The following is a 12,329-nucleotide window of genomic DNA, read 5'->3' as shown; positions in this document are numbered from 1 at the left end:
TCAGTGTCACTAGACATCAGAGAAATGCAAACCAAAACCACAGTGAAGTAGTACTTCACACCCACCAGGAAAGCTGCATTGCAGGAGACAGTTCATAGGAAACACTGAAAAGCTGCAGAGAAATTGGAACCCTTGTGTATTGCTGGTGGGAATGTAAAATGGTACAACCATTTTGAAAGAGTTTGGCAGTTTCTCAAGAAGTTAAACATAGTGGGCCAGACTGGTAGTGCAGCAGTTAAGTACTGTTCAGAAGAAGCTGGTTCGGGGCCAGCAGGTGGTGTAGTGGTTAAAGGCACTAGACTCCCACATGGACAACAGTGATTAGAGTCCCGGACCCAGTGGCTTAAAACTCACGCTGGGCACACGTGCATGCATGCCCAAAATCCTGAGAGGAGGATGAAGGAGAAGGGACTATGGTGTGGCCATCTCCCCGGAGGGTGATTTATTGCTTTTTCTCTCTCATGAGTGCAAAATTTGCCCTATAGTAAAAAATCTCTCTCAAAAAAAAGAAAAAAAGAAGGAAAGTAGTTGGTTTAAGTCACACCCCTGGCAGCTTAACAGGCCATGTGTACACGGGTGCTCGTCCTGAAGGAAAACTGGAGGAAAAAGCATGCAGATGACTACGCCTCGTTGGAGGTTGCTAGAGTGTGCACACTTGTGCGTGCACACGCTCACTCTTTCTCTCATTCATATATGTGCCTCTGACATAATAAAAGACAATATAAATGTTAAATAACAGAAAAAGAATGAGGAAGCAAAAAGAAGTTGAACGTAGTTACATGTGCTGCAGGGCTTCCATTCCTGAGTCCATACCCAAATGAATGGAAACACAGGTCCCCACAAAACCTTGTACATGAATGTTCACAGCAGCAGTGTTCATAAAGGCCAAAAAGCATTAACAACCAACATCAACTGCTGAGTAGGTAAAGAAAATGTGGGGCATCGATACAATGGGAAATTATTTGGCAATAAAAAAGAATGGAGTACTCAGGGCCAGCTTGGCAGTACAGTGGTAACACACCACTCAGGCAACGCTGGATCCATATGGAAGATCATGGCTCGGATCCCCCAATTCCCACATCTGCGTGTGATCCTTGCTGACTGGGAAGGCTGGGGAGTGGGGAGGTCGTGGCATAAGACCCTATTGAGAGTGTTTACCTTTTTCTCTCTCTCTCATAAAAGAAAAAGTACTGAGAAACTCATACAACATGGATGAATCCCGAAGACATTATGGTAAAGGAAAGAAGCCAGTCACAAAAGACCGCGTATTATATGATTTTATTTAAGCTACCAGGTCTGGGACTTGAACTATGCAGTCGGCTAGTTCCCATGTGGGGTTCACCTGCCTTAACCACCACACCTCTGGCTGGCTCTGAATTATACACTTTAAATGTGTTAATTTCATAGTATATGAATCATGTCTAAGTAAATATTTTTAAAAAAACAAAAACTTTGGGCCTGGCAGGTGGCGTGATGGTTAAGGGCGTGGGACTCCCACATGGCTGACCACAGTTTAAGTCCTAGATTTGGCCGCTTGTTTTCTCACTTTCTCTTTCTCGCTCTCTCTGTCCCTCTCTGGTCAAATTAAAATAAATAAATAAATAAATAAACAAACAAATAAGATTCACTAAAATAATTCTTAAAAAAAAAAATTTAAGACAACTAAAGAGGCCAACCTGTGATATGGTGGTTAAGGCAGCTGAATCCCACATGGCCTACAGCACAGTTCGAGTCTCAGATATGCCAACTTGAAAAACATGCTAGGCACATATGCATGCATGCCTAAAATCCCTAAAGGAGGGAGAAGTGGAAGATAGGGGATTGTGGCATGATCATTCCTCATGGGGACGTGCTTTCTTACTTTCCTTTTCTCTCTCTCTGGCCAGTATATGCTCCCTCTGGCAAAATTAAAAGAAAAAAGGACAACAAACAACCTCTTCTTTTTGTCTTCTTTCTCAATAGAAAAGCAAGAGCTGGATCTCAGAGGACGATTTCTACCGGCCTCCCCAGGGTCAGCCACCAGAGAGTGCTTCAGATCATTCGACGGCTTCTTCCAGAGAGACTCCAGAGTCAAGGCCTGGCCTCCACAGGCATTTTTCTCAAGGACCAAGAAAGAGCTGCTCCTTGGGGTCATTAGACAAGGAGTGTATGCCTTCCCCAGCAAGCAGGAAGAGCACAGCAGCCCCAGCGCAGGAGCACAAGACCTTCTGCGTGGTGCACCGAAGGCAGATGGGTAAGTGACTCAGTGGATCCCGCCTATGCCCCAGCTGCAGGGACCCTGCCTTTGTGAAAGCAGATATAAAGTGCTGTTTTCCATTACCAAATGGGCAGTGCAGTCCCACCAGAAATACCTCATCTCAGGGTGTAATAAGGAATATGCGTGCTTAGTCATTCAGGAAAGATTTCAGGAAAAGTACCATATTTTCTTACAAAACCTTAATAAATTAATGCTCAAAACTGCCTACAGGGTCCAAAAATACTGTTTCATATATTGAAATGGAAAACATTTTCCCTATAAAACTTAGGATTCTACAAAACTCTTGATTTTATCTGTAGCTTGAGCAAACCCTGCCCTTGAAAGCCAGGGTGTTTTTTTGTTTGTCTGTTTGTGTGTGTGTATGGGTGTGTGTGTGTGTGTGTGTATGTGGGTTTTTTTTTTTTTTTAAGATTTTTACCATAGGGTGTTTTTTGTTTGTTTCTGTGACTTTTTTTTAGATTTTTGCCATAGGACGTGTGTGCTTGTCTGAGAGAGACAGAGAGAGGCAGAGAGAGGGAGAGACGAACAGAGGCGGAGAGGGTGAAAGTGAGAGATGACCCCTCAAAAAGATGTCCACACAGCCATCCCTTCTCCTCTCCAGATTTTGGACACACACATACATGCCTGGTATGATTTTTAAGCCACCAGATCTAGGACTTGAACCATGGTCGGCCACATGGGAGTCCAGTGCCTTCACTACCTTGCTGCCTGCTGGCCTGGAAACCTGGTTCTTCCGTGTCCTACATGGTGTGTTTAACAGTTCTGGTGGGTTTATCAGATCTGCCTCTTACTGTCCTCCACGTGCTGTTTATAGTGAGGTCAGCCTGATCTCCACATCCTGTGAAGTTCCAGAAAGTGTTAAGTAACCATAAGCTGACTTTTCAGTAACTCTTAACGATAGATTTTCTCTTCAGAACACACAAACAAAACTTGTGCCCTGGAGATGGTCTCTTTCTCTCCTCATTTTCTGTTTGCAGTGACACAGCAACAAATCCAGGCAGGTCCATGGGGCCCTGACTTAGAGAGAGCCCTGGTCTGTCCTGGCTTCTTTTAGGGCTGTCTTTGAGCCCATGTATGGCAGTGTTCTGTAACCACACAGAGAAGGTATGCTTCACACCTAGGCCATCAGGTTTTCTGAGGGGTAGGAAAACTCCAAGGCTAGTTCAAGTGGAGAGAGAATCGTGTTTCCTTTGGGACCCTCTAGTTGGTGGCAGACCCCTGGGAGCACTGAGCCATGGGTGGGTCAAAGCACCCGCTCATTCAGCAGATAGTTGTTGAACATCTGTGACATGCCAGACATTGTTCTAGGTGCTGGGGACACAGCAGGAAGCAGAGCAATATCCTGGTCTCCATGGGACTTAAATTCTAGCAGGGAGAGCAGGCTTCGCATTCCCTGTAGGAATGTTCTGGCACTTCCAGGGGATGGTGGAGACCAGAGTGGCCAGAGCAGAGGGGATGGAGATGGGGACGAGAGATGAGGTTAAGGTGACAGCGGGCCCATGAGCCACAGAAAGCACCTTGGCCTTTGTTTTTTTTTTTCTTTCTTTTTTTTGGAGCAGTTTTTGCTATAGGGTGCGTGCGCTCGCCAGGCAGACAGAGAGACAGAGAGATAGAAAGTGAGAAATCACCCCCCAGGGGGGATGGCCACGCCTCAATCCCTTCTCCTCCATTGTCCTCTTGGGATCTTGGGCACGCATGCACATGCACCTGGCGTGAGTTTAAGCCACCGGGGACTGGGTCTCAAACCGCGGTCAACTACATGGGAGTCCAGCAACATAGCCATTACGCTAACTGCTGGTCCCGCACCTTGGCCTTTGTACCAAGGGGGATAGAGCCACTGTAGAGTTTGGGGCAAAAGGACATACTCTGACTTTCTTTCTTTTTTTTTTTTAAGTTTACTTTTTCCATGAGTGAGAACAACAGGGTTGAGGGGCAGCATCTCCAATAGGGCCTTGATGGTCCACCCCCAGCTTTGGCCAGTCCCAGATCTAGGGCACATGCATGCTCGGCGTACTCAGGGAGATCTCTGGAGATGAACCCAGTACCCTCCGCTGTGGGCCACCCTTGCAGAGGATCACATTTTACTGCTGTGCCACTACCTGGCCCCACGTCTGACTTATCTTTTAAATAGTTCATCCTGGCTCCTATGTAGAAGGACTACAGGAGGAGAAAGAGCAGTTACGAGGATCTGGTCAGGCCAGTAAACTGAGTTCATGAGGGAGTGGTGGAGGTGGGAAGTGGGAGTTCTAGAAATGTGCTGAAGGTAAAACCCATTTGCTGACAGAATGCCTGGGGGTTTGGGTGGGGGGGGGGACAGGAAGATATGGAACCCAGGGCAGAAGCAAGTCTGCAGTGGGAGAGTCATCCTTACACATGTCAGCTCTGAGATGCCTGTTAGACACACCCAGGGAAGATGGACAGTGGATCTGAATTTGAGAACAAGCTACAGGCTGCAGATAAGTGTGGGGGTATTGGCTTAAAGCCCCGAGAGCAGGTAAGGTCAGCTAGGAGGGGGTGTCCATAGGAAAGAGATGGGTTCCAACCCAGAGCTGTCAGGGACAGACAGAGCCAGCTGAGAATATGACTGTGGATGTGAGTTCTGAAGAGCGGCCTTTGAGTTTGGTGAAAAGGAGGACATTGGTGGCCTTCCCAGGAGCAGAGCCAGTACAGCAAGAGGACAAAAGCCCAGATGGAGGATTCAGGAAGGAACGGGAGTGGAGAAACTAGACACGGAAGGTTTTGGTACCTCCTCAAGCACTTTTCCTATAGAGGAGAAATGGTGGTAATTAGAGGCGTGAGTGCAGACAAATGGTATTTGGAAGATGGGAGAAATAGCAGCGTGTCTGTGCACGGGTGGGACGATCCAGCGGTGAAGGAGAACAGGGCTTGTTGCCAAAGAGACGTCCTTGTCCTTGAGTAGGTGGTGGGGAGGGGGAGCTCCTGCACGGAGGGAGGGGCTGGCCTCACACAGAAGCACAGATGGTTCATCCCTGGTGGCAGGAGCGGAGTGTGTGGGGGCACAGATGCTGGAGGGGCAGCTGTGTGAGGGGCATGTGGAAGTCATTTCTGGGGTGCTTTTGTTTTGTCCAGGAAATGTGTGGGGGTGGTTGGCTAAAGCCCCGAGAGCAGGTAAGGTCAGCTAGGAGGGGGTGTCCATAGGAAAGAGATGGTGGATTCCAACCCAGAGCTGTCAGGGAGAGGCAGAGCCAGCCGAGGAGACTGACTGTGGATGTGAGTCCTGAAGAGCGGCCTTTGAGTTTGGTGAAAAGGAGGACATTGGCCTTCCCAGGAGCAGTGTCAGTGCAACAAGAGGACAAAAGCCTTTTGTTGGCAGGATCAACAGCTGAGGGTGAGGATGGGGTGAAGGCACTCCCCAAGTATTCCCATCTGGCTCTCAGCAGCCCATTCGACAGTGCCCCTTGGCCGGCCTGTGTTCTGGTGCCAGTCTCTGTCCACTCCAGGACATGGGGCACTCGAGGTTGCTATGGGAGCTAAAGGCACTGGCCGGAAGTCTAAACGCCTCTCTGCTCTCTCTGCCTCCAGGGTTGTCCAACCCATTCCGTGGTCTCATGAAGCTGGGCATGGTGGAGCGGCGGGGGGCGATGGGCATCTGGAAGGAGCTCTTCTGCGAGCTGTCCCCACTGGAGTTCCGCCTCTACCTGAGTGACGAGGAGCGCACCTGTGTGGAGAGCTGCTCCCTGCTGCGCTGCGAGTCTGTGGGGCCAGCCCACAGTGACGGGCGCTTCGAGCTGGTCTTCTCTGGCAAGAAACTGGCCTTACGTGCCTCCTCCCAGGACGAAGCCGAGGACTGGCTGGACCGGGTGCGGGAGGCCCTGCAGAAGGTCCGGCCTCAGCAGGAGGACGAGTGGGTGAATGTCCAGTACCCAGACGAGCCTGCAGATCCCCCCGAGGACCCTCAGAGTGGCCTGCCTTCTCACTCAGACCTGTCCTCCGAGCCTGCAACCCTCCAGGGCTCGCAGTTTGACTGGTCGTCTGCCCATGTCCCAGAGCCAGATGCTATTAAAGAGTCCCTTCTGTACCTGTACACTGACAGGACCTGGGTGCCCTATATTTTTTCCCTGTCACTGGAGTCTCTGAAATGCTTCCGCGTGAGAAACAACGAGAAGATGCTAAGTGACAGCCATGGAGTCGAGACCATCCGAGACATCCTGCCAGACACAAGCCTCGGGGGCCCTTCCTTCTTCAAAATCATCACAGCCAAGGCTGTCCTGAAGCTGCAGGCGAGGAATGCTGAAGAGGCCGCCCTGTGGAGGGACCTGGTCCGCAAGGTCCTAGCATCCTACTTGGAGACTGTGGAGGAGGCGGTGACACTCAGCGGGAGTCTGGACGAAAACTGCCAGGAGGTGCTCAAGTTTGCCACCCGGGAGAACGGCTTCCTGCTGCAGTACCTGGTGGCCATCCCCACCGAGAAGGGCCTCGACTCCCAGGGCTGCTTCTGCGCAGGTGCTGGCTCGCTCCTCCCCCAGCCTGCCCCGTGGGCTTCCTGATTTAGGCACCCCACCCTCTGCTGATTCCCCTCAAGCGCCTCTGTCCCTCACAGGGGCAATGCAGCAGAGCAGGCTGGCCCCGCAGCCTCTGCGCCTCCCCAGCACCCACCTGAGCCAGCCCCCTTTCCCTCTTCTGCCACCTCCTGCTGGTGGTTCGAGCCTGAGGGTGGTGGCCCTGCGGTCTGCTGCCACTTCTTGGATAGTTCCACCCCCTCATTACCTTGTTACTGTGCTGGCCTATTCTTTCAGAGCAGGGCATGATAGCCTTCCAAATATTTTTGCGTGCTTTCACAAGTGAATGCAATTTTTCAAATTACAGAAAAATGGCCTCATGCTATTCAGTGCTGTCCAATAGAGCTTCATGTGATGATGAAATTTTTCTAGATCTGTGCTGCTCCAGCGCAGTAGCTGTGAGTCATAGGTGACTACTGGATGCTTGAAATGTGGCCAGTATGGCTAAGGAACTGAGTTTTTCCTTCAGGTGTATTTAAATTTGAAGGGGCACATTGCTGGTGGCCACCGCCTTAGGCAGCATAGCTATATACAGTGTTCTGCAACTTGGTTATTTCGTACTTAGTAATCCATGAGGGATATTATTCCAAGTCAGTACAGCTGTCATATCATGATCCTCATCAAATCTAATACCTCAGTGCTGGGCACCAGGCCACAAGCTTTACTCAGATTGTCTCATTTCATCCTTACAACAACCCTGTAGACATGGGTGCTATTCTTATCTCTGTGTGGAGATGAGGACGCTGAGTCACTGAGTGGGTAAGTACTCTGTCTCAGGTTCACGCAGTTAATAAGTTCTGCAGAGGCAGAATTAGGACCTGCAGGGGCCCCAGAGCCTGTGCTTATAGGTAGGACCCTAGAGGGCCTCCTCGCCCTGGTTTAGTTCAAAGCTGCAGGACGTGTCCTGCTGCCCGCAGCCCACTGTTGGTATTCCCAGGGGAGATGCCCCCTCTGTCACGTTCGGGCACTCAGGTGGATCGTGAGGACGTTGCCCTGCCACAAAAGGCCAGAGTAAGAAGCTGAACCTCAGCTGGCACAGCAGCTGTCCTGTCAGGGTGGTGCCTGCCAACTGGAGGGGAAAGCCAGCTTCAAGCATCTGGAAGGAAATGGTCTGTGGTTGGTGCCCCTGGAGGATGGGAGAAGCTGAGAAGAGCAGGGCTTCCTGCAGAAAACGTCTGCACTGCTCAACCTGCACCCACCCACCCCTACCCCCCACACTCCAGCACTCACACTTTGCTGTTTGCCTCAGGACGGTTCCCCAGCTGTGGGTGTGAACGCTGCAGGGGCCGTCAGCTGCCATCCAGGACTGTGAAACTGGGGAGGTTGGGCCTTCTGTTCCACCCTATGCACAGCGGCCAGTGGCTGGGCAGACACTAATCTCTGACAGCAGGGTCAGGTGTTATGGTTTGCAGGGCATTTTCAGGGCCTTGTCTCATTTAAGCTTTGTAATAATCCACAAAATGACTGGTGGTTGAATTTTATAGACACTGAAATGAAACCTTGAAAAACTTAGGTGAAGGGCAGGTGAGGCAGCTGGTATGCAGAAGAGTTGGCCCTCTGGTCCTGAGGCTGGAGGGTCCCTTCCACTGTCTCTGCGGGAGGCAGGCCATGGGTGTAGGATTTGATCTAAGCCTTCGCTTTTTGCCCTGGGTGTACCCCACCACCTCCGCCATGGAGAGAACTCCAACCAAGGGGGCTCAGCTGGCCCTTCTGCACTGTCCTGAGGCCACCTTCAGACTGGCAGTGTTCAGACTGCCCTGCCTCCTGCTGGCTTCCCCTCCATACCTTGCACCCAGCCCTATCTGCCCAGCTCCTTCACTACTTGCTGAAGCTCTGACTTATTTGCTTCCATTTCTGGACCCCAGTCAGGATGGACTTAGCTGAGGTCAGCATTAGCAAGCAAGCAGCGGAGGCATGGGACGGAGGCAGCCAGGTATAATGGGAGAACATGCAGGCTTTGAAACTGACCAAACTCCAACGTGGATGCCAGCTATGCCCCTTAATTGTCGTGTGACCGGGCAGATGTCTTTTTTCTTTTTTTTTTAAGAGAGATTTTTGCTATAGAGCATGTGCACTTGCTGGAGAGAGAGAGACAGAGACACATAAGATGAGTAATCACCCCCCAGGGGAGATAGCCATGCCACAGTCCCTTCTCCACCATTTTCCTCTCGGGATTTCAGACATGCACGCACACGCATTAGGCATGAGTTTCAACCCAACAGGTCCAGAACTTGAACAGTGCTTGGCTATGTGGGAGCCCAGCGACGGTGGCTGGGCAGACACTGATCTCATTAGGCCATCTGCTGGTCCCAGCAGGCAGATTTCTTAACCTCTCTGAACATTGATTTCTTTGGCAATAATAATTCTTAGAAATGTGTTGTAAAGATTAATTAATAGGGCTAAGTCTGAGTGGTGGAAATGTGAGTGGTGGTTAGTTTCATCTTTGTACTTTCTCATAATAAAATGAACTAGCAATCCCTTTAAGCTTCTAGTCCCCAGGAGCTGACGCAGGCCCTGCCACTCACCCATCACCACCCGTCCCCCCAGGCTGCTCCCGGCAGATCGGCTTCTCCTTCGTACGACCCAAGCTCTGTGCCTTCTCTGGCCTCTATTACTGTGACATCTGCCACCAAGACGATGCCTCAGTGATTCCTGCCAGGATCATCCACAACTGGGACCTCACTAAGCGCCCGGTAAGTCTCAAGACCAGTGACAGCCATTCAGGGCTGCTGAGTGGGGAGGAGTGTTCACTCCTCCGCCGCTGCTGTCCATCTGTCCAGAGGGGTTTGGCAGTAGCAAAGCCAAGGTCACTGGTTCAGGCCATGTGATGTGAGCAAGCTGACCAGGAGATGGTGCTCATCCACAGCCTCCAGGCAGAGCTGTCAGTATCTGCCTTGGTCCCTGGGTGGAAGTCTGGGGATGGTTCTCTGCAGCTCCCACAGCTATATAGACAAAGCTATAATGCATAAGGCACCAGCCTGCATAGACAGGATGGGTTAGATATGTGGACGGATGGCTGGACAGATGGACAGATGGATAGGTGGGTAGATGGATGGATTGTGGATGGATGGATAGATGGGTGGACAGACAGATGGATCGACAGGTCTCTAGAACAGTCAGCCCTGCCTTTGCCAACCCTAAGAGGCCCAGGTAACTTACTTATTTAATGATTTTGAAAGAATTATTTTTCTGGGGCTCTCTCCATGTATAAAGATAATACATGGTTATTGTTTAACATTTTAAAAATTACAGAAAAGCCCAGAGAGTATAGAAAATTAGATGTCATCACCCAGAGATCATCGCTATTAAGCATTTCAGGGTGTAGCCTCCTCTGGACGTTTATTTATAAATGCATCTACATTTTATAAAATTGGGGTCATACTGAATTCACACTACTTTATAATACACTTTGTTCACTTGGTAGGCTAACTTGGGTTCTTTTCTATGTTCGCCAAATACTTTTGAATAAAATATATGCAAGATCTTTCAGATTTTTCTCTTTTGGCACAGGTCAGCTTCTTTTCTGGCTGTGTTACCATGTGTAAATTAACATCTGTTTTTTGTTGTTGTTCATAAACAGGGATTAATAACTGCTTGTCTTGGGGTAGTTTCAAGGACAGACATGGCAATACATGCCTGTCACTAAGCAGTGCTTTAACCACAGTCTCCTTCCCTCCCCTGAGACCTGTCACACTTTCTACTTCCAATTCGCTCGGTCAGGGTCCGCCTCTAGGGACACAAACTTGGACTTCTCTCAAAGGCACAGAGTTCTAAAACAGAAACATAGAAAGCAGCTGTTTGCATCCTTCTAGACCCGGGCTGCTGGCCACATAGTCTTGCTATGTGACTGTGTCCTCGGCGATGTGACTCACTGGGTCAGGAAGGGAGGTGACGCTCCAGGTTTTACTAGAGGTGTGACTCTCCAAGTCAGTTCCACTCCAACGTCTACCCTACCCCCCAAGAAGTTGGCTTCACTTTGGCTTTTTCTTTGTTTACCTTGTCCCCACCCCATCCTCCGGGTTAAGTATTTAACCTCAAATGATCACCAAAATGCAAAGAACCCTTTGATCATAAAACACAGTCACGAGACCCTGATACTTCTGCTGAGCCTCTTATTCATCGCAGTAACCCTCTGCTATTTATTGTTTCTTACTAGGAAGCTATGACATGTTTCTAGGCATATCTGAGATTGGGGAATATCCAGCTCTCTCAAAGACCCCCAGCCTGGGAAAGGCAGGAAAATTCACAATAGAACGCGGCTGGCGGCAGGCTTGGGGCCTTACTGTCACCGGTGCTGCTCCGGCTCCCCACTTGTCTATCTGGCTGGCACTTGGCAGGACACCAGCCCAGGACTGGGGCTTCTTTCTTTCTTTGTTTCCTCCACACCCACAGGAGAGGAGTGGCCTCTGGGGAGTACGAAGCCCCTGCCCCGCGCAGCCCGGCCGCATTTTAGCCATTCCTGTGTTATTTCATCCAAGCCTTGCCCGAGGCCTGATGCTGTCGTGGGAAGAGCTGGGCTAGGCCTGGGGAATAGCAGTTTGTCCCAAGTCACCGGGGCATGTGCCACATGTGCCATTGGGCTGCCCTAGGCTGGGGGCTGATACCCAGGGTCTAGGATATGGGAAGGGAAAGGACTGTCCATTGTGGGAGGATGATGGATGATGTAGAGGGGAGGCCAGGCATCTCCTTAGTCACTGAAACCTGGGGAGGCCTTTCCAAGGGGACAGCTGGGTTAAGCAGCCACGTCAATGACAGCAAATGGCAGTGCACGTTTACTGGGGACGAGTGCCAGGCCCTGTGCTGAGAGCTCACAGGGATGACCTTTACATGGAAGTGAAGTGCTTTATTTTCCCCACGTATCTACCTTATAGATAAACTGAGGCACAGAGTTAAGTAAGTGTCACAAGGTGGTATGGGTAGGAGGTAGTGCAGGCAGGGTTCAGCCCGTTTCTGCCCCCAGAGCCAGACTTCTGTCCGCCATGCAGTAGCAGACTGTGGAGAAGCCTCAGCTTCTCTGCCCTGCTCATCACACAGCCAGGAGAGTGCGGGGGAGACTGACTGCCAACCTGGCAAGCCGAGACACTACCCTGGGTCAGACCGGGGCTCTGCTTTCCGCAGGCAGGTTGGATAAGCCCCTTTAGCTTCTCTGAGCCTGTTTCCTCATCTATAAAATGGGGATGATGACACCTTCCCCAGTGGGTTCTAAGGATGAAGTCAAGGGTCAAGGCCCCTAGCCCAGAGTCCAGCAGACAGTGGTGCTCAGTTAATGGCATGGTGTTAGGGTCGGGGCCATAGGCAGAACCTCCCTATGGCGTTTCAGCTGGGCAAGGCTGAGCCTGAGGGAAGCCCTGCTTGTTGCACCGACCAGAACCAAGAGAGCTCAGGGAAGTTCTCGTTAAGCTGTGGCTGAGCTGCTTCCTGTGGCTGGAGCCTGACTCAGACCAGTCACCCGGTTCCTGAGTCAGGGCCCGGTGGAGAGTGCCTGTTTCCTTTAGGCAGGAAAATGGGGACTGGGAGGACAGGAAAGAGGGGGAAGGGTCTGGGGGGGCCGG

At 50.8% G+C, this 12,329-nt stretch overlaps 1 protein-coding gene across 2 annotated transcripts in view; it reads left to right on the top strand.

The window, feature by feature from the left end:
- The window catches only part of PLEKHM1 (pleckstrin homology and RUN domain containing M1), a 46,619-nt gene that overhangs the window by 25,480 nt on the left and 8,810 nt on the right, over positions 1-12,329 (top strand). For both annotated transcript variants that reach the window (XM_006170022.3, XM_006170021.3), the window contains 3 exons: positions 1,963-2,233; positions 5,801-6,721; positions 9,325-9,470. In XM_006170022.3, coding sequence (XP_006170084.1) covers positions 1,963-2,233; positions 5,801-6,721; positions 9,325-9,470 — 1,338 coding nt within the window. The remainder of the gene's footprint in view (positions 1-1,962; positions 2,234-5,800; positions 6,722-9,324; positions 9,471-12,329) is intronic.

Source organism: Tupaia chinensis, unplaced genomic scaffold (genome assembly GCF_000334495.1).
Source record: "Tupaia chinensis unplaced genomic scaffold, TupChi_1.0 Scaffold148004_1, whole genome shotgun sequence".
NCBI lineage: Eukaryota > Metazoa > Chordata > Mammalia > Scandentia > Tupaiidae > Tupaia > Tupaia belangeri.
The sequence above is the reverse complement of the archived record's forward strand: the minus strand, read 5'-3'. Positions and strand labels throughout refer to the sequence as shown.